General features: G+C 28.2%; 3 protein-coding genes across 5 annotated transcripts in view; 2 read left to right on the plus strand and 1 right to left on the minus strand.

Moving 5' to 3' along the window:
* LOC134832136 (rap1 GTPase-activating protein 1) overlaps positions 1-8,891 on the plus strand; it is a 51,608-nt gene extending 42,717 nt beyond the window's left edge. For 2 of the 3 annotated variants that reach the window (XM_063846041.1, XM_063846042.1), the window contains exons 2-5: positions 4,376-5,965; positions 6,832-7,078; positions 7,137-7,342; positions 7,719-8,891. In XM_063846041.1, coding sequence (XP_063702111.1) covers positions 4,376-5,965; positions 6,832-7,078; positions 7,137-7,342; positions 7,719-7,877 — 2,202 coding nt within the window. In that variant the 3' untranslated portion in view covers positions 7,878-8,891. Of the gene's footprint in view, positions 1-3,414; positions 3,509-4,375; positions 5,966-6,831; positions 7,079-7,136; positions 7,343-7,718 lie in introns of those variants that run through there. The other variant, XM_063846043.1, reaches the window with a different exon arrangement.
* A 3,431-nt stretch (positions 8,892-12,322) lies between these two features.
* On the plus strand, positions 12,323-13,448 carry LOC134830509 (uncharacterized). The gene is made up of 2 exons (XM_063844014.1): positions 12,323-12,431; positions 12,486-13,448. The coding sequence occupies exon 2, from the start codon at positions 12,492-12,494 to the stop codon at positions 13,437-13,439; it is 948 nt and encodes a 315-aa protein (XP_063700084.1). The 5' UTR covers positions 12,323-12,431; positions 12,486-12,491; the 3' UTR covers positions 13,440-13,448.
* A 12-nt stretch (positions 13,449-13,460) lies between these two features.
* LOC134830508 (SWI/SNF-related matrix-associated actin-dependent regulator of chromatin subfamily A containing DEAD/H box 1 homolog) lies at positions 13,461-17,442 on the minus strand. Its single transcript, XM_063844013.1, has 3 exons — positions 17,223-17,442; positions 14,778-17,165; positions 13,461-13,768 (listed from the first exon to the last, which is right to left on the minus strand). Exons 1-3 carry the CDS (start codon positions 17,296-17,298, stop codon positions 13,623-13,625), a joined length of 2,610 nt encoding a protein of 869 aa, XP_063700083.1. The 5' UTR covers positions 17,299-17,442; the 3' UTR covers positions 13,461-13,622.
* Between the last annotated feature and the right edge of the window lie 2,847 nt (positions 17,443-20,289).

A 20,289-nucleotide genomic window follows, 5' to 3' on the forward strand; every position in this document is an offset into this window, starting at 1 on the left:
AAGAAGCAATTAAATAATAATTCGTAATTAATTCACGCTTTGTTCCAATTTTTGACGCAATATGTGTGAATTTTATCAAATTCCGAGTCTTTCATGTCGATTTCACGACGAGTTGTCTCGACAGTTGTAAAAGAAGTCAAAAATTGCACACTTGAGCACGAACTTCTTTCATTTTTTTTTTTTTTTTGCATAAATCAAATAATTCTACCAGCAGAAAACTAACAAGAAAAAGTATGCAGGAAAAAATATAAGAAAATGGGGGAGGAAACACGAAATTATAGTGCAATAAAGAGAGATATGAAGGAAATACAAGAAAATATGTCGAATTTCCCATAATCATCATTATTTTGTACAATCATCATCAACGCCTTTCCGTATGTGTTTTATATGGAAAAATGCCGGACGCGATAAGAATTTTTCTTTTTTTGATATTTCTTCTTGTTTGAATTGCACTCACAAGACTTTTGTTCATATAGTTTTTGGATTTGAATTTTCTTTCATTTTTTTTCAAGGAAATTATTCAGATTTTTATTTAAAAAAAAATTTTACATAAAATTTCTTTGAATTTATTTAAATTCAAAATTTTATTAAAAAAAAAAATTAAAAATTATTTTAAAATAATTAATTAAAATAAAATAATTTAATTATTTTAAAAATAAAATTTAATTTAATTTAATAAAATTCTAAAGAATTATTTTTTTTATTAATTTTTCAGTTAAAAAAAAAATAAAATAAAATAAAAAATTAAAAAAAGAATATTTTTAATAAAAAAATAAAATAAAATTTGTTATTAAATTAATTTTAAATAATTTTTTTTAATTTTCAAATAAATAAAAAAATTATTCAAATTTAAAAATTAATTAAATTAAAAATAATTTTAAATATTTGAAAATTAAAAAAATATATTAATTAATAATTATTTAATTTTTAATTTAATTTAAAATTAAAAATAACTCTAAAAATTAAATTTTAAGAAAAAAAAATTTTATCAAATAATTTTTTTTTTAAAAACCCTCTAAAAATCCTAAATTTTTATAAAAACGTGACATTTGTCAAAAAAAAAATTTATTCTTGTCAAAAACTGTTCATGAACTTACCCGTCTTCGATAAATCTTGAACTTTCCCCCTTTATTTCCAACTATTTTCTTTTCATCTCAACGTGCAACGTATTCGCAAGAAATGTAAATTAAATCACATGTTCCTCGGTGCGTTTCTCTGACTTCCCCGTCGTCGAATGTGAACTTGCATGACGTACCACAAATAACAGGGAAAACAAACTTTCCATTCATAAATATAGCAAAAAAGGAGGAAAATCGATTTCGATAACGTGAGACAAACGTGCAGATTTTTCAGGGATGTTGCGAGAAAACGTTTTGCGCCAAATGCGACATACGAGAGAAAATACGGCTCTGGCACTTGAACCGCATGTCAAACATCCATCAACGATGATGCTCAAAATCTCATGAATAATGCACATGTTTCTATTTGTCGTACGTACCTCACATGTTTGATGAATCTCGACAACAATTTTCTTTTGAAAACGTGGAAAACCTTGGATGAAGAGACTCAATTAAGTCTTTTCTACACAGAAAAAAGGCACTTTAAAGCCTTTGAAGGACAAAAATTATAAAAAAAAAAAATTTTTTTTGCTTGAAAATATTTTCGTACGAAAGTCAAGCAAACATTTGGAGTCAGTTAAAAGCACCTGCGACTCTAATGTGACACACTTTCAAGAGATAATCTCACAAAAATAAGCCGAAAAGGGATTAAAATGTCTTCTAAAATTCTTTTTGAGTGAATTTTCTTACTTTTTGTGTCTCCCTTGTAGCGAAATTCGACGAAAATATATGAAAAAAATTTAAAAGGATGACAAAGGTAGTTTTTTTCTTGTTTATTTACGTCTCAATAGTTCCTTGTTTGATAAAAAAAAATAAAAATAGAAAAACAGGAAAAAAATTTACGTAATGATCCGTTCCTTAGAACAGAAAAATGACTCAGAAGAAAAAAAAAATCAAAGGAAAATATTTTTTTTTTTGCCTTTTAGTTGACATTCAGTCAAGAGAAAAAATACTACAAAAATTTTGTACTCAAACAAGAACAAAATTAAAGTTTTCATTAAAAGTTATTGAAAAAAAAATCAATTTTTGTTAAAATTTGTAACGAAAAATTGCTTTGAAAGAAGAAAAAAAAATCAATTTTGGCAAAAATCATGAAAATTTTAAAAAAATTGAAGAAAAAATCTAATTTAAGGATAAAAATTCAGAAATTGAAAAGCAAAAAAGTGAGTTTTCTTTTAAAAAAAATTAACTCATTAAATTTTTTTTTAAATATAAGATTTTTAAATTTTTTATAGCTTTGAGTAATTTTTGAAAAATTAAAAAAAAAATACCAAAAATTAAAAAAAAAATATTTTTATTTTTTTGAAAATGTGAAATTTTTTCTCAAAAAATTGTAAAAAAAATATTTTTTATTCTAATTTAAAAGTTTTATAAACTTTGAAAAAAAAATTAAGAGAATTTCTATGAATAAGTCCCAAAAATTATTTTTTCTTCAAATAATTTACTTAACAAAGGCACTTCAAAAAATAAAATTTAACATTTTCATGAACCATTACCAAAAAATTGCTCAGCAACATCCCTCATCGTGCATTAAAATCATAAAAATAAAAAATTATTGGAAGCAATTTTTCGCCGATGGCTTTTTATCGTTTTCCGTTACACACAAGAAAAAAACTTTAAATATTCATTATTTCTCCAAAAACACACAAAAAGACAAAAGAAACAAGCAAATTTGTGCAAAACTCCATTTTCTTTACTGTTATTATGTGGATTGGGAGTTTATGAAATTGACTTGGCAATTTTCCAAGAGAACGACAAAAAAAAAACTCTAAAGAAACGAATTTATTTATAAACAAACAACAATTATTATTGCTCCGTTGTCATTGTCAGATTTTCCGGAAAAAAGTCTTTCTTGTCTTGCAATTAAAAGGTAATTTGATGACTTCTCGTAAATCGGTATCATTAGAATTTCCGCGAAATTTTCTCCCTTTGTCATGTTCGTGCGTTCATGTTCTTACGAAACCAAAAAAAAAAACTTTCCTCACATTTTCTTATCAGCTTATCAATGGAGAACGTGTTTTTAGCTGTTTTCTGCATCCCGCTGACTTGTGTGTACGAATGCCGTTGCATTGAGAGCCCATTCAAGTTCAATAAATATATGTTTGCAGAGCATTCACATGATCGGAACGTATCTTCTTGCAAGAAAATCGAATGTGTGTTGAGGCATTGTCGTGATATTTATCCGGTAAATGTTTTATTAGTCGGTGAATTGTTGAGCGAATAAGACGTTCTTGTCGCTAAAACGGAAAATAAATAAAAAAAAATAATAAATATTTACCGGAAAAAATTTAAGAGTGAAAGTTAAGATGCAGCGAATGGGCGATGTGCGTTATTGGGTGCTTTGTCACCATCGCAGGAGTATTGACGATGACGATGATGATAGTGAAGAAGTGCGAACAAAATATCTAAAAAATAATAAAAAAAATAATTTAAAATTTAAAAATATTAAAAGTTCAATTAAATATTTTAAATAAAAAAAAATATAATTTTAATTGTGAAAAAAAAAATTCAAGCAAAAAAAATTATTTAAAAAATAAAAAAAAAAAAAAAATAAAAAATTATTTAAAATTAAAAAAATTAAGAATAATTTAATAAATAAAAATTAAATTAAAAATAATAAATTTTTAAACCATAAAAAAAAATTTAATTTAAAAAAAAAAAAAAATTATTTAAAAATTAAAAAAATTGAATAATTTAAAAATAAAGTTTAAATTTAATAAAGTTAAAAATAAAAAAAAAAATTATTTAAAAATTTTATTTAAAGTTAAAAATAAATGAAAAAATGAATAAATAAAGTAAATAAAAATTTCAGTTAAAAAAATATTAAATTAATATTTGAACAAAAAATAATCTAAAAATTAAAAAAAAAATTAAATTAAAAATTGAAATAAAAAAAAAATTATTTAAAAGAAATTTATTTAAAAGCAGAGTTTATGAAAAATTAGTAAAAATTTAAAAAAAAAATATTTAAAAATCAAAATTCATGAAAGTTCATAAAAATGAACTTTAAACTTTAAAGTTAAAAAAAAAAAAATAAAAATGAAAAAATTAAAGTGAAATAAAATTCGATAATTTACAGAAAATAATAAAAATTAAAAACTTGAAATAAAAAAAAACCAATAAAATTAATATTTTAAAAAAAATTATTTAAAACTTTTAAAATTGAATTTAAAAAAAATAATTTTAAATTTAAAATTAAAAAAAAAGAAAATTAAACAAATTTTTTAATAAAATATTTTTCCTGTTTCTCTTTTCAGAGTTCCCGCGAAGAACGAGTGCCCAACTTACACAGCGACAGTTTATCCCTGACACATCAATCGTCGCTGCCTCGTTCCCAACGACACTCCGCAAACAGTTCAACCTCCGTATCGACGCCAGCCTCTCCGCAACTCAATTCCTCCCATTTGTCCAATGGGCATCAATATCACTCCCAATCCAGCGTGAGTTCGCAATCGTCCTCAATTGTCTCGACAATTCCCGCATCGCAGCGTCTCCTCGAAGAGGCTCTCGCCAAACCAGGTCCATATCCCATGATTGTTCTGCCCGCTAACGGAGGTTATTGGCTCGACGGCACCGATCACGAATGCGCTTTTGACGCTCGTGGCAATCCCGTGTTGCCCAATTCTGCGTGGCGCGCCAAATTCGAGACAGATGACACGGCGAAATGCTACCGGAGGTTCTTTGTGGGACGAGAACACTCGAATCTCGTGGGGCACGATGATCAATTGGGACCCGTTTTGTTGTCGATCAAGTCGGAAAATGTCGCAAATCAGGAGCATATAAGGATTTTGTTGCGTTTGAGGACGGGAACGATGCACGAAATTATTCCGGCGTCGTGTTTGGGCGCCAATCCGAGTCCCATCAAGATGGCGCAACTGTTGAACGAGCAAATTAGCGTCGATAACTTCATGCCAGTGCTTTGTCCGAAGGCATCGAATGCGATTGCCAACTACGACGAGCATGTGCTTGTCTCAAATTTCAAATTTGGCGTTTTATACCAAAGATTCGGACAAACGACGGAAGAGGAGTTGTTCGGAAATAATTGTACGTCGCCCGCTTTCGAGGAATTTTTGGATGTAATTGGGCAGCGGATTCGTCTGAAAGATCACAAAGGGTATCGCGGCGGTTTGGATATCCAAAATGGGCATACGGGCGACACGGCGGTCTATGAGGTCTTCAAAGAACGCGAAATTATGTTCCATGTCTCGACTTTGCTCCCGTACACGGATGCCGATCCGCAACAATTGCAACGGAAACGTCACATTGGCAACGATATTGTCGCCATCGTGTTCCAAGAGTCAAATACGCCCTTTTCGCCCGACATGATTGCCAGTCATTTCTTGCACGCATTCATCATTATCCAACCACTCGAGCCAAATACTCCCAATACGCGATACAAGGTCTCCGTAACAGCGCGCGACGATGTTCCCTTCTTCGGACCAACTTTGCCAAATCCCGCAGTTTTTCGCAAAGGACCCGAACTCAAGGAATTCCTCTTGACGAAACTAATTAATGCTGAAAATGCGTGCTACAAAGCCGAGAAATTCGCAAAACTCGAGTTACGAACACGAACGTCGCTCTTGCAGAACTTGGTTGAAGAGCTGAAAGAGAAAACTCGTGACTTTTTGGGATCAGATCTCTTACCGGGAGGAGCAACGTCGCCAACGCCTGATACTCCGAAGAGCGAAAGCGGAAATGCGGGCACACGATTCATTGATACCGTGAAAAAAGCGTTGATTTCTCGTGTAAGATCGCAGAGTGTTGATCAGGTAGAGAGCTCGAACAAGCATTCGTTGACGGGAAAACGCTCCAAGGAACCAAGTATCGCTGAAATGAGCAGTAATAATGTAAGTATTTTTTTTAATAATTTAAGAAAAAAATAAAATAACGACAAATAAAAAAAAATATTTAAAAAAAAATATTTAAAAAAAAAATTTTAAAAAAAAATTCAAAAAATTAAAATAAATTATAAAAACATTAAAATTTTTTTTTTAATTTTTTATCTGAATTAAAATAATTTTTTTTTATTTTTTTTAAATTTTTAAAAAATTATAAATTTATTTTTTTTATTGTATTGATAAAAGTTTTATAATTTTTTAAAAATTAATTTAATTTAAAAAATTAAAATAAAAAAAAATAAATTATTTTAAATTTAATAAAATATTAAATTTAAAATTTAAAAATTAATTTAATCAAATAATTTATTTTAATATTTTGTAAATTAAAATCAAAATTTTATGTTTTTGTTTTAATTATTTTAATTTTCAAAAAATAAATGAATTAATTGATAAAGTTTTTTTTTTTAATTTTTAAAAATAAATATCATTAAATTGAAGCACAGAAAATTATGAATTTTATTTTGAATTAAAAAAAAAGTTATTTAAAAAAATGAAAAAAATAATTAATTAATAAAATTTAATTTATTTTAAAATTAAATTAAAATACTTTTTAAAATTTTTTAATTAAAAAAAATACTTTTTAAATAATTTTGATCATTTTTAAATAAATTTAATCAAACTATTTAAAAAATTCATGAAAATTCATTTAAAAAAATTAAAATAACGATAAATTTCATACCCTTTTCTGTGTGATGTGAATTTCCCAAATAGAATTTACTCCTTGAAAAGTCGTGTAATTTGTCGTTTGATGCATACTCGCAACTGCATGCGTAAACAAAACCCTTCCTACAACCTGTTTTTTCCGCTATTTTCAGGGCATTCGTACACTTTCGAAGAACGGCACGTTGAGTAAACGATCTCCCAATGACTCGGCAGCATCTTCGCCTGATATAACGTCGCGCGCAACGCTTAATCGCAGTCTCAGCAGCAACAATAACAACAACAACAACGCCTGCAATCCGCATGCGAACAACAATAACAACGCGAACGGCAATAATGGAGTCGCAATGTCGGAAACGAGCGACGATTCAAGCTTAAATAGTGTCGATTTGGATCCAATGGGTAAGAAAATTTTAGTTTTTTTTGAAGAAATTTTTGTTAAATTTTGATTTTTTTGCAGATGCAGGAGCAACTTACATCGATAGTGACACAGGACTTGAATCAATGTCATCTGCGGAAGCAACAACCAAAGCTTGCTCCTTGTGTTTAGATGGAGCGCCGAATTTGATGCCTGCAGGTCCCGAAGTTTTCCAACAAATCGATGGATTGAGACAAGAAGTTACGAGACTCAAGTGTGACAAACTCGATTTATTGCGACAGAATGTGGTAAGTTTATTTTTTTTTACTGAAAATGAAAAAAAAATCATAAAATTTATTTAAATAATTTTTTTAAATTAAAATTTATTAAAAATTTAAAAAAATATTTAAAAATAAAAATAATTAAAAAGAAAAATTAAATTAAAAAAAAGATATTTAAAATAAAATAAAATAAAATTTTAATTTTAAAAAATAAATTAAATTATTATTGAATTAATTTAAGATAAAATAATTAAAATTAATTTAATTTTTTTTAAAATTAAATTAAATGAAATTATTAAATTATTTAAAAATATTTTTTTTATTGAATAAAAAAATTAAAATAAAAAAAAATAATTTAAAATCACAAAAAATAAAAGTTAATATTTTTTTTAATTTTTTTCAGACCTGTCAACGTGACATCAAACGCCTCCGCGAACGAGAATTATCATTACAGGGCGATCTCGCAGCTGCTGGCAAGGAAATTTTACGATTACGAGACCTCTTGAAGGAATATGTCCCATCACCGCAACCCAATGGACCACATTCCATGTCGCAACTTTAAATGCGAACGTCGAAAAAACCAGAAATTGACCAAAAAATATCTTATTTGACAACAAGAACGTATAATTAACCCTCAAAGTCGATGTCTATTAGATGAAATTTTGTGTAATAATACATTAAAAAAATAATCAAGCAGATGTCAATTTAATTTGGAAAGTGTCTATAAAAATTTATATTATTGGTATACATCAAATGTAGATCCATAAATGTTTAAATGTTAAAAAAAAAATATATCTAAAAAAAATCTGAAAAAATATTTTTGACCTGATCGAGCTTGACAAACGACTTACGACTGACAACATCAGCATTAATTATGTAAATAAATCTTTATTTAATCACTTATTAAATAAATATAATTATAAGGCAAGGTACATCCGTGCAATAAACTTAAAAAAATATTAACAAAAAATCCCTTAAAGGGAATTTTTCTATAATTTCTTGTAAAATATTATTTTTTGTAATTTTTAAGATTTTTTTTTTCACTCTCAAAGTTAAGTTTTTTTAAATTTTTACACAAACATCACATTTTTCATTTAAAAAAAATAATAAAATAAAATAAAATAATAAACCAACAAAAAATACCAAAGCCAACATTCCCTCGGTCGGCACAGAACGCACGAAGGTACCAAAATTTTGATCCACAGCAAACCAAAAAATCTCTCAAATCACAGTTGAGAGACGAAGCTACAGCTATGTGTTGGTTACCAAATATAAATCACAATACAGCAACTACAAAAATATTAAAAATAAATAAAAAAAATAAATGTTTTGTAGTTCAAATTAAAAAAAAAAAATAAAATTATAAATGTAGATAAAAATAAAAATAAATGCGTGCAAGACAGAATAATTAAAAAATAATAGAAAAAAGCTTGTTGATGTAACAAAAGTAATAATAATAAATAAAAAAATATTTTTAAAAATTAATAATATAAAAAAAAAAAAAATAAATGGCACTACATACCTTCTCCTGATATACATTTTTTTGGAAAAAATCTTTGTAAGCTAAATCGCCTAAAAAAATATTATTATATTAAATTATACACAAAACTATATAAAGAAGAACTGATAACTTTATAAACTTTCAAAATTTATATAAATTTTAGACACAATCGCCTTCTTTATTTGAATTTTTGAGTTTTCTTAAAAAAATAAAATATTTAATTAAAATATTAATTAATTATTAATATTACATTTAAAAAAAAATTATATAAACTATAATAAAGTACCAACGAATAATTATTTTTTATTTTTATTAACTCTGTACATTAATCTTTAAATATAAATTTTTTTGCTATTTTTTCCATTTTATTATTATTTTTTATTAATTCTTAATAAATAAATAATATTAATGAAAAAATTAAAGAAAGAAAGTATTAAAAAAAAATATTTGGAAATTTTCTTCGTGAAAGTAAATTTAGTACCTAGAAGAAAATTTAAAAGAAAAAAATAATTGTGTAAGGCCCCTTTTGGAGGAAATATTTTTTAAAAGAGGCAATTACAAAAAAAAAAATTAAAATTATTATAAAAAATAGTTGAGAAATAAAATTATTATTATTATTATATGATTATTAATATTATTATATAAAATATATATATAAATATATGATAAAGTTTTAAGCATGATGAGATGAATGAGATAAATAGAAATTTAGATTAAAAATGGAAAATATCTTCTTCTACAAAACAAAGAAAAACAACATACACAGTAAAAAAGTTTATTGAAAATAAATAAAATAATTAACTGTTTATTAAAAAATAAAAATTATTGAGTTTTATTTACTAATTTAAGTTTTTTCTCATCTGAAAATGATTTTGTTGATCTTTCACGTGGAAAATTAATTTTTATTCATTTCTGTACGAAATTGGTAAGAAAATTTATCCCGTTTAAGATTTTTTGAGGTTATTTGTCCTGAGCAAAAGCAAGAGACGTCACTGTGTCAAAAACTGAGCAAAAGCAAAATTCAAATTGCTCCATTGGAAATTAATTGTCATTTTAAGAGATCGAAATCAACGAAATTGGTAAGAAAATTTATCGTTTAAGATTTTTTTTAAGGTTATGTCAAATCTTGATCCAAATGGATAAAAATTTATCAGAGGGCTCTAATTTATTATTTTTAATCATTTTGTAACTCAAAACTGCCAAAAAATTGAAACTGAAAAATTTTTTTTCCTTTGACATAGTTTTGTTTTGAAAACTAAATCAAGAGCAAAAAAACTGTGTCAAAAACTGTGTCAAAGCAATTTTTGTCAAATCTTGCTCCAAATGGATAAAAATTTGTCAGAGGGCTCTAATTTATCATTTTTAATCATTTTGTAACTCAAAACTGCCAAAAAATTGAAACTGAAAAATTTTTTTTTCCTTTGACATAGTTTTGTTTTGAAAACTAAATCAAGAGCAAAAAAACTGTGTCAAAAACTGTGTCAAAGCAATTTTTGTCAAATCTTGCTCCAAATGGATAAAAATTTGTCAGAGGGCTCTAATTTATCATTTTTAATCATTTTATAACTCAAAACTGCCAAAAAATTGAAACTGAAAATTTTTTTTTCCTTTGACATAGTTTTGTTTTGAAAACTAAATCAAGAGCAAAAAAACTGTGTCAAAAACTGTGTCAAAGCAATTTTTGTCAAATCTTGCTCCAAATGGATAAAAATTTGTCAGAGGGCTCTAATTTATCATTTTTAATCATTTAATAACTCAAAACTGCCAAAAAATTGAAACTGAAAATTTTTTTTTCCTTTGACATAGTTTTGTTTTGAAAACTAAATCAAGAGCAAAAAAACTGTGTCAAAAACTGTGTCAAAGCAATTTTTGTCATATCTTGCTTCAAATGGATAAAAATTTATCAGAGGGCTCTAATTTATCATTTTTAATCATTTTATAACTCAAAACTGCCAAAAAATTGAAACTGAAAAATTTTTTTTTCCTTTGACATAGTTTTGTTTTGAAAACTAAATCAAGAGCAAAAAAACTGTGTCAAAAACTGTGTCAAAGCAAAAACAAATGGATAAAAATTTGTCAAAGCATTTTTAATCATTTTTTCAAAACTGTCAAAAAATTGAAACTGAAAATTTTTTTTCCTTTGACATAGTTTTGTTTTGAAAACAAATGGCAAAAAAACTGTGTAAAAATTTCCAAATGGATAAAAATTTGTCAGAGGGCTCTAATTTATCATTTTTAATCATTTTATAACTCAAAACTGCCAAAAAATTGAAACTGAAAAAAAAAAATTTCCTTTGACATAGTTTTGTTTTTAATTACTTAATTGATAAGAATTAAAAAAATATGCCAATTATACGATGTTTTATATTTTCTATTATTTAATTTTTCTTTAAAAATAAATTTTTAGGTTATGTTATTTTTCATATTTTTTTTTTAAATTTACGTTTTGATCAAATAAATTTTTGTTACAAATTTGAGTATAATTTTTTTTTTTTGATTATTTTAAATAATTATCATTTTTAAATGAATTTATTGACAAATTTACATTGAAAATCCCTTGATCTTTATAATTTGACTATGAACTTAAATAGCGGAATTCCTCTTCATACGTTATTTCTAAACTAATGCACTTCCTTATAAAAATTATCAATGAATATTTATTTATTTATTTAGTCAGTTTCTCACATTGCTTCTTCAGTAAAAGATGATCAGAAAATTTTTAGTATTCTTGAGTTTTTTAATCTCAAATACTTTGGCGGAAGAGTTCATCTGTAAAATAGCAAAAAATGGAAGAAATTGTCATTTATTCAATATAATTTTGCCTGATAACGACTCGATTGAACCTTTAGCCGAACATCCAAGTGAAATAAGAAGATTTCAGCTCTTCAACAGTAGTGTTCCTGCCTTATCTACAAACGTCTGTGAAATTTTTCCGAATTTAACGGATTTGATATTAAGAGAAAATGGAATTCAAACTATAAAAGATGACACATTTGCTGAATGTAAAAACCTAAAAAAGCTAAGTTTGAGTCGAAATCCTTTAGTGATCATTCCATCGCAAAAATTTTATGGTTTAAAAAATTTGGAGAAATTATGGCTTTATTCTTCGAGGTTGTTTGATATTTATTACGAAGGAATGCTCTTGAAATTGCCAAATTTGAAAGAAATTTGGTTAGGCGGAAATTTTTTTAAATGCAAAAAAGTCCCGAAAATCGTAAAAGCTTTTAAAGATCGCAAAGTTGAGGTTAGAAAATATTTTGAGCGTCGAAAAACCAGCGAACACGAGCTTTTTTTGTACGGAAATGAAGTTGAAGGACTTACATGCGTATCTGATGCAAAATGGGAAAGGATGGAATATGATCACGGAATACGAAAACGAGTTATGACAAAGCAAGAATTTTTGAGAAGTAAGAAAATTTTCAATATTTTCATAGATTTTGTATTAATTTCTCACAAAATTGCAGTTGGAGACAACATAGCAGTTGCATATTAGCGTTAGCTGGGTGATCAAATCGTAAACAAACAACAAAAATTCCGCATGGTCGACAATTTTTCCTGAAATTCTTCAAATTTCGCGTAAATCTTCATTTCTTGACCCTAAAATTTAACCTTTGAGTGAGTAAATTTTTCGAATTTTCATCAAAATTCATAAAAATTATTAAATTTCAGTTAAAAATGACGTATTTTCCATTAAACCTCAACTGGACAATCATCCGAAGCCTTCGCCAAATCTTGGATTTTGAGATTTTTCAGTACAAGGACGAGCAACGTGATAATTTTACCTTTATGTTATCCGAACTGTGCTTGGATCCTCCGATGATGTCAACTCGTGTGTTTTCTCTGTTGTCAGATTTGTTCGCTGTAGCAACATCTTCCGTCTCGGAAGTCCAAATGGGTTCAAATTTTCATGAGAAATTGGAGAAAAATTTGTTGGAGCTTCAAAGTTCCATGACGGATGATGAAAGAAAGGCTCTAGAAATTTGTCTTGAAGCCATTTCGATGGAAACTCCCGAAATTTTCTTCAAATATTTGACGGGAATTCTTCTCGGATTGAAAGTTGATGCGTTTTTTGCCCAAAATGAGCTTTTAAAGGGAAATTTAGCTTGTTGTGAAATGTTTCAACTTTTGTACGAGCAAAAATTCGTCGATTCGTTCGACTTGACTGACGTAATTTTGGAACATTGTCTCCAAATATTGGAACTCGATACGAAATCTCAGTTCGTAGCACAAATCGAGTATTTTCTGAACTTCACAAAGCATCTTTTGGACACTTCAACAGTTGGAGATGACATCATCGACGGAGCTAAATACCAAAAATTACGAAAACTCTGGCATGTGATCTTTGTTCTCAACGAGGGACGACTTTTGGAGAAAGCTTGGAAGGAATTCGGGATGAAAAATGAAAATTTTGTCAAAGTCATCAAACTTGAAGGTGTCAATTTCGATGAAATGTCGCCCGAAATGCTTTCCCATAAAGAATTTTCCAATCCAGAAGACTTTCTTGAACGTAAAAAATTGCTCGAACAACACTCGCAAAAATTCGAGTACGATCCGCGTATCAAAGAAGTCCTAACTGAGGTCCAAAATTACGCTCAAAAGGCATACGAAGCCACAAAAACTTGATTTTTTTTTTCTGAAAAATACAATTTCTTTAAGTTTATTTGTCCATCTGCGATGTAAGAATAATAAATAATCAGCAAGGCGTGTGAATTATTCGATAATAATAAAATTTAAAAAAAAGTGATCTACGTTTAAAAATCAGGTAATCATGAGAATTTTTTTTTTATAACAAAACTAAAATACTGCTTAATCGTCGGCATCATCTCGACGAGCCTTTTTCGTTAGAGGCATTTCTTTACTGGGAGAGAGCATGTGCTCGGCACGAGTCTCATCTGTTCCGAGTGCGAGAGTCAGGAGTTTTACGACACATTTGTGGGTTTCTTTTTCCTCAGCTGTAAAGAAAAATTAGCAAAAAATTAATATTTTAGATTATTTAATTTAAAAGAATTTAAAAATTTTCGAAATATGCATTGGGTTGAAAATTTAAAGTGTGTATTGGGGCAAAATTTTAAAATTTGTATTGGGTTGTCATTTTTTGCAATTAAATATTGAATCTTAGTTTGAATTGAATCAAGTTAAAATACAAAAATTTAAAAAAAAAAATTTAAAATTTAAAAACAATTAATAGCCCAATAAACATTTTAAATTTTCATCCCAATGCATATTTTGAAAAATTTTAAGTCATTTTGAAGTCTTTTGAATATAGAAATTTTTCTTTTTTCATCACAAAATATTTAAAATAAATAATTAAATTATAAAATGGAACTAAGTTTAATAATTTGCATTAGGTTGAAAACTTAAAATTTGCAATGGGGAAATTTTTTAAAATTCGCATTAGGATATGTCGAATTTAAAATTATTTTTTTTTAAATTTTAATTGTTTTTCATTTTTTTGAGTAAAAATAAAATTTTAGAAAATTTAAAAAAAATTGAAAAAAATAGAAAAATATGCATTGGGTTAAAAATTTATAATTTGCAATAGGATGATATTTTAAAATATGCAAAAAATATTAAAAATAAATATTTAAAAAAAATAAATTGAAATTTATCACTTTTCGCATATTTTAAAATTTATTTGATACGAATTTTGACAAATTTTAATATAAAATCCCAATGCACATTTTATTCGAAAAATTTTTTTAAATCGATTTCAACGAATTTTTGAATAAAAATTTTAAAATTTTGGCTATTCTTTTAATTTTAAAATGTCAATATTTCTTAAAAATGATTTTTGGAAATAAATTTTCAAATCTGGATTAAAAATTTAATTTTAAAAAAAAATTCCATGTGCACATTTTTAAATTTTTTGACCCAATACACATTTTGAAATTTCATCCCAATGCAAATTTGTCAACTTTTATATAATTTTTTCATTGAAATTCAATAAAACCAATAACTTACCTTCTTCTGACGTAACTTCCTGCTCCAATTTGAGCTTATCCTGCGCGATACTCAACATCGCCTCATCAATCGTATTATTCGCAATCAACTTATAAATTGTCACTTCCTTCGTTTGCCCAATGCGATGACACCGATCCTCGGCTTGCTTATCATTGTACGGATTAAAATCAATGTCATAGATGATCACAGTGTCTGCCGACGTCAAATTAATGCCCAAACCGCCTGCGCGTGTCGACAACAAAAAAATAAAGATATTCGGATCTTTGTTGTACATATTGATCATATCCTGCCTGTCTTCAACTGCCGTTTGCCCATCCAATCGCAAAAATCCGAAACGTCGTATTTCCAAATATTTTTCTATCACATCGAGCATCATCGTGAACTGGCTGAAAATCAAAACGCGATGTCCCTCTTCCTTCAATTTGGGCAACAGCTCATCGAGAATTTTGAATTTGCCGGCATCCAAAACGTACTCGTCCGGGATTCGTACGAGATTTATCAAGCTGTGATGTTTTTCTGCCATTTGGTAGAGTTTGAAGTCCGATAAGGGAGCGATATCTTGGAAAATTTCCTCGGGTTTTGTGTTTTTGTACGAAGGATCGCGTGCGAGAGCTTTCGCCATTTTGTGAACTTGTTCGTCGGTGAAGTAGTAACGAAGGAGTAACGGATGATTCGCGAGTTTTCGCAAGTCCATGAGGAATGTCATGCCACTGATTTCACGTTCAGCTTGCGCAAGACGAGCTTCCGACTTGTACTCTTGCACGAGTTGATCGTATTTTTGACGTTGACTCGGATTCAGGTCAATTCGCATAATTTCCTCCTTTTTGGCGGGCAAGAAGCTCAAGACATCCTTTTTGAGACGTCGCAAAATGAAAGGTTTCATAATTTGCTTCGCTTGTTCGATCTGCTGTTGCTCCAACTCGTCGGCAGTCGTTTCCTCGCCCTTCTTTGCCTTATTTTGGAAAAGTGCTTTAATGTCTTCGGCCTTTCCCGCAAACATCGAGGGCATCACAAAGCACAAAAGTGACATGAGTTCCAGCAAATTGTTCTGCAGCGGCGTTCCCGTGAGCAAAATTCGGTTTGCCGCATCGATTCGCTGCAACAAAATGTACCGCTGACTCAGCATATTCTTCAGCATGTGCGCTTCGTCGAACACGACGTAATGGAATTTCGTGACGCGAAACATTTTTTTCTCCTCGTTCGAGGCGCCGATCATGTGATATGTCGTCAGCATGATATCCTCATCCATGCCCTGTTTCGCGATCTGAATTCGCATCGAACGACGCTCATCTTGACTCCCATAGTACTTGAGAACCGTCAAATCGGGACACCATTTCGACAACTCTTGATCCCAGTTGTTCAGAGTCGAGGATGGGACGACAATTAAATGTGTTCGTTTCGCCAAATTATTTTCCTTCAGGTAGGCGAGAAAGGAAATTACTTGAACCGTTTTGCCGAGACCCATTTCATCAGCTAAGATCCCGTTGACGTCATTTTTGTGCAAAATTGCGAGCCAGTTGAGGCCGATGAGCTGATATTCGCTCAATTTTAGTTCGGAACTCAACAGAGCAGGAGGCTTCGGGACAGTTTGACCACTTTCGACAGCTTTTCCGATTTTTTTCACGATTTTTTGACATTTTTTCATGATGTTGGTCAAATTGTTGCGACGACACAAGAAATCCTGACAGTTATTTAGCAGTTCCATGGACAAATATTTGTTTGCCTTCATTTTCGACAACAAATCAGGCCAACTCGTGAATGGTCGAAGCTCCAATAGAATGTCAGCTTTTCGCTGAGACAGCGATTTGACGTTTATCAAGTCTGTAACTTTTGCGTTATTCATGAATTCGAACACTTCTTTCCGTTCTTTCGTCATGAACTCGGCATCGTCGTCACTTTCGTCGCTATCGAACACTGCTTGACTCGGTTTGTCGTCGAAATCATCCTCAGAGTCGCGATCCGAGTCGGGCTTCTTGATGCGACGAAAGCTCGACTTTGCATTTCCGTTCGTCACGGGCACCGGTTGTTGCGACTGATGAATTTGCATCTGTTTGATGATCTCGGGAGCTTCCGAGCCAACCGAGGGAACTTTTTCCTGCGACTTTACGGGAGTCGTTTGTTTATTCATTTGACGCGGCGGCGATTGGAGAGCAGCTGAAGCGGAAATTGGCGAAGTTTTGACGACGCCATACCGAATTTTGGGACGTGAATTTTCTTTCAAGTGTTTTTCGGCGCGCACCAAGTCCCATTCGTTCTTCAGCAAGGCGTCTTGGATCGCCATTATGTCGTAGTCGGGATTCGCCTTGCGCAGCGACACCAAACGAAACTCCTTTTCTGCCTTGTCCAGCACGGGTTTTTCGGGAGTGTGATTTTCGTTTGTCACGGGAGCTGTGAAAGAAAAAGAGTTTTAATTATTTGCAGAGGAAACAATTTAATTATTTTTACATGATCCATTCTCGGAAATTGATGGCGGATCCTTCACCGGTGTCTTTTTCTCGATTCTGAATGCTCGCAGCGACATTTTCGGGAATGATTTCGATTTAAAAGTACGTGAAGACGAGTTTTGGTCGATTTTTACATAAAATTCCGGTTGATTTTGCACGATTTTTTCGCAATTTGACGAGGTAAACAATGATGAAAGAATGCGAATTTTTGCAGCTGGCTGTCAGGCGGGAATTCGTGAGACGAATGAAATTGATCAGGCACAAAATAAGGTTGCCAGATTTCATAAAAAGGACAATTTCTGGCAACCCTATTTTCGATGGGGTATTTCAAATATTTTTTGAATATCAAATATTTAATAAAACAAATCGCTTAAATAAAAATATCCTTGTTAAAATAAAAAAAAAAAACATAAGAGGTTTGCAAATAAAATTTATTTAAAGCGTATTTAAATATATATTTTTTTAAATACAATTGATAATTTTGATTATAATATTTTTGTATTTATAATATGGTTTTTATTAATTGATGTCATATTTCATTAAAAAATTTAATTCAAATAAAAAATTATTTAAAAAATTAAATAGTTTTGTCCGATTTATTTTTTAAATTTTAAATGGGTCAAAATAAAAAAAATATTAAAAATTTCATCAAAAATTACCGATTTTTTAATTTTAAAAATTTTTCAAGACAATTTTTACAAAAATTTTTGAATTTTTAGAAAAATTTTAGTATTTATTAAGATTTTTTAAGGCTTAATATATATTTTTTGAATGTATTATTTTTATTGATAGATATATAATATATAGATATAATATATTGAATAAGTTGATAATAATATTTTTATATGTATAATATTTTATATAATATGATATTTATTAAAGCTGCGGAAAAATTAAATATTAAACATGAATTTTATTGTATATCATATGCATTTTCAATTTATATATATAAAAATTTTATACTAAATATCAAAAGTTTTAGCTTAAATTGATCTTTTAATTGTATAAATTAAACAAAAACACTTTTAATTTTTAGTATGAAAAAAATTTATATAAAAATTATATGCAAATCATATACATATTATATACATTATAAATATCAATTTTTCAAACAATGCTTTTAAATGTAATAATATTATTAACGATCAAAAATTTTTTAAAATTTGGCACATATGAAAAAAGTATTTCGAATTTTTTTTGCCCCCCAAATTTTTATTTCAAAAATTTTGGACAAAAATATTGAGTTTCATTTGGAGCGGCCTAAGTTGTTAAAAAATAGTTTTTTTAAGGCTTATTGATTTTTTTTAATATATTAATATATAGATATAATATTGAATATTTTGATTATAATATTTTTGTATGTATAATATTTTATATAATATGATATTTATTATTAATTAAATAGTACAAAATTTAAAAACTTTGCTTAAACTTTTTTTTTGCATACTGAGATAGAATTTTTTATTCTTTTAAAATTCGTACTGTTTCAAATTTATATAAATTTTATTTATATATTTATATATTATTATTTTTTTAAATTGATTTTAAGAAATTTTTTATTTGTTTTTCGTATAAAATTCAAAATGTTTTTTATTGTGCGGAATTTGTTCTCAAATAAATCAAATTATAAGCTACAAGCAAGATAACTACGAAAAAAGTGACAGACGCAAAGATCCATAATGCCGTTTGATGTTTCTGCGATAACTCAGGTTTTAAACATTCATTTGTTTTCGTGAGATTTTTCGTCGTTTCTTCAAAATTATTTAATATTTCTTCCAAAGACTGACCCTTAAAGATTGGAACACCTTTTATGAGTTCAGCAGTCCATTGATTGTCTGATAAGCAGTGAATTCCATCAATCTTATCCGGAGTATAGTCGCGTTTTCGTGGGTCGTTCAACGATGAAAGTACTGTAATATTTTTCTCTTTTAGTAAATACAAGATTTCTGTTAATCGACTGCATTTGAAATTATTGTCAGCTAAGTAAATTTTTTTGAGCTTTGGTGAATTTTTTAAAATTTCTTCAATGTTTAAATCAAACAAATGGTTCGATAATAACGATAATATCTCCAAGTTTTCTTGTTCAGCCAGCATATTAGATTCAAATTTTACAAGGTTCGATTCTCTTATTGTTAAGCTATTCAACAATTTCAAATTTTGTAAATTCAATTTCAACTCTTGTGTTTGCAATCCAGAAATAAAAATTGTTTCTAACAATTTTAATTCTTTAAAAACATTTTCGCCAATTCTTTTAAATTTATTCCTGTCTAAATCTATTCTGTTTAAATTTTTACAAGCCTTAAACGCATTTTCTTCGATCTCTTCTATTTCACTTCTGTCAGCATCAATCCACTCCAAATTTGGCAAAGATTCACAAATTCCTGCTTTTAACACGGGCACAGTTCCTCTGATAACAATTTTTTTTATTGCAGTCGAATTTTCTGTTTGAGGTTCAATTGAAGAGTAATTTCTCGTCAATTTCAAATTATATAATTCACAAGTTTTGCCATTATGAGCCAATGAACACGAAATCTTGAGGTTAAACACTTTTGGAACGAACAAAATGTAAATTAACAGAAATAAAATTTTACTCATTTTACTCCTTTTTTGCTTAAACTTCTTTAGAGGTTGACAATTTTTACTAAACTGTACAGAAAAAATACCTAACTATTTTGTTAAAATAATAATCAAAAGGAAATGGATGTCTACTTCACATCCAGCAAATATCATAAAATACATTGTTGTACTTCCTTTAATGAATCGAAAAGCTAAAGAAAATAAAATAGAAATGTTAGATTTAGCAAATGAATCATTACTTACAATGTATTTTTTTTTTGATTTTATTCAAACTACAGAGCAAGAATAAAATAAAAATTTTGGACATAAATCTTATAAATTTTGAAAATTAAAAAAGAGTCAATCATTTTTCTTACCAATGAACGAAACTCAATTTCAAATAATGATCCTTAAAAAAATAAATTTAAGAAGGTTTTCATATAATACATATTTTACATTTAATCACTTTGTTTGTAATTAAATATTATTTTATTTTAATCATCATTATTTTA

This window comes from Culicoides brevitarsis, chromosome 2 (genome assembly GCF_036172545.1).
Source record: "Culicoides brevitarsis isolate CSIRO-B50_1 chromosome 2, AGI_CSIRO_Cbre_v1, whole genome shotgun sequence".
Taxonomy (NCBI): Eukaryota; Metazoa; Arthropoda; class Insecta; order Diptera; family Ceratopogonidae; genus Culicoides; species Culicoides brevitarsis.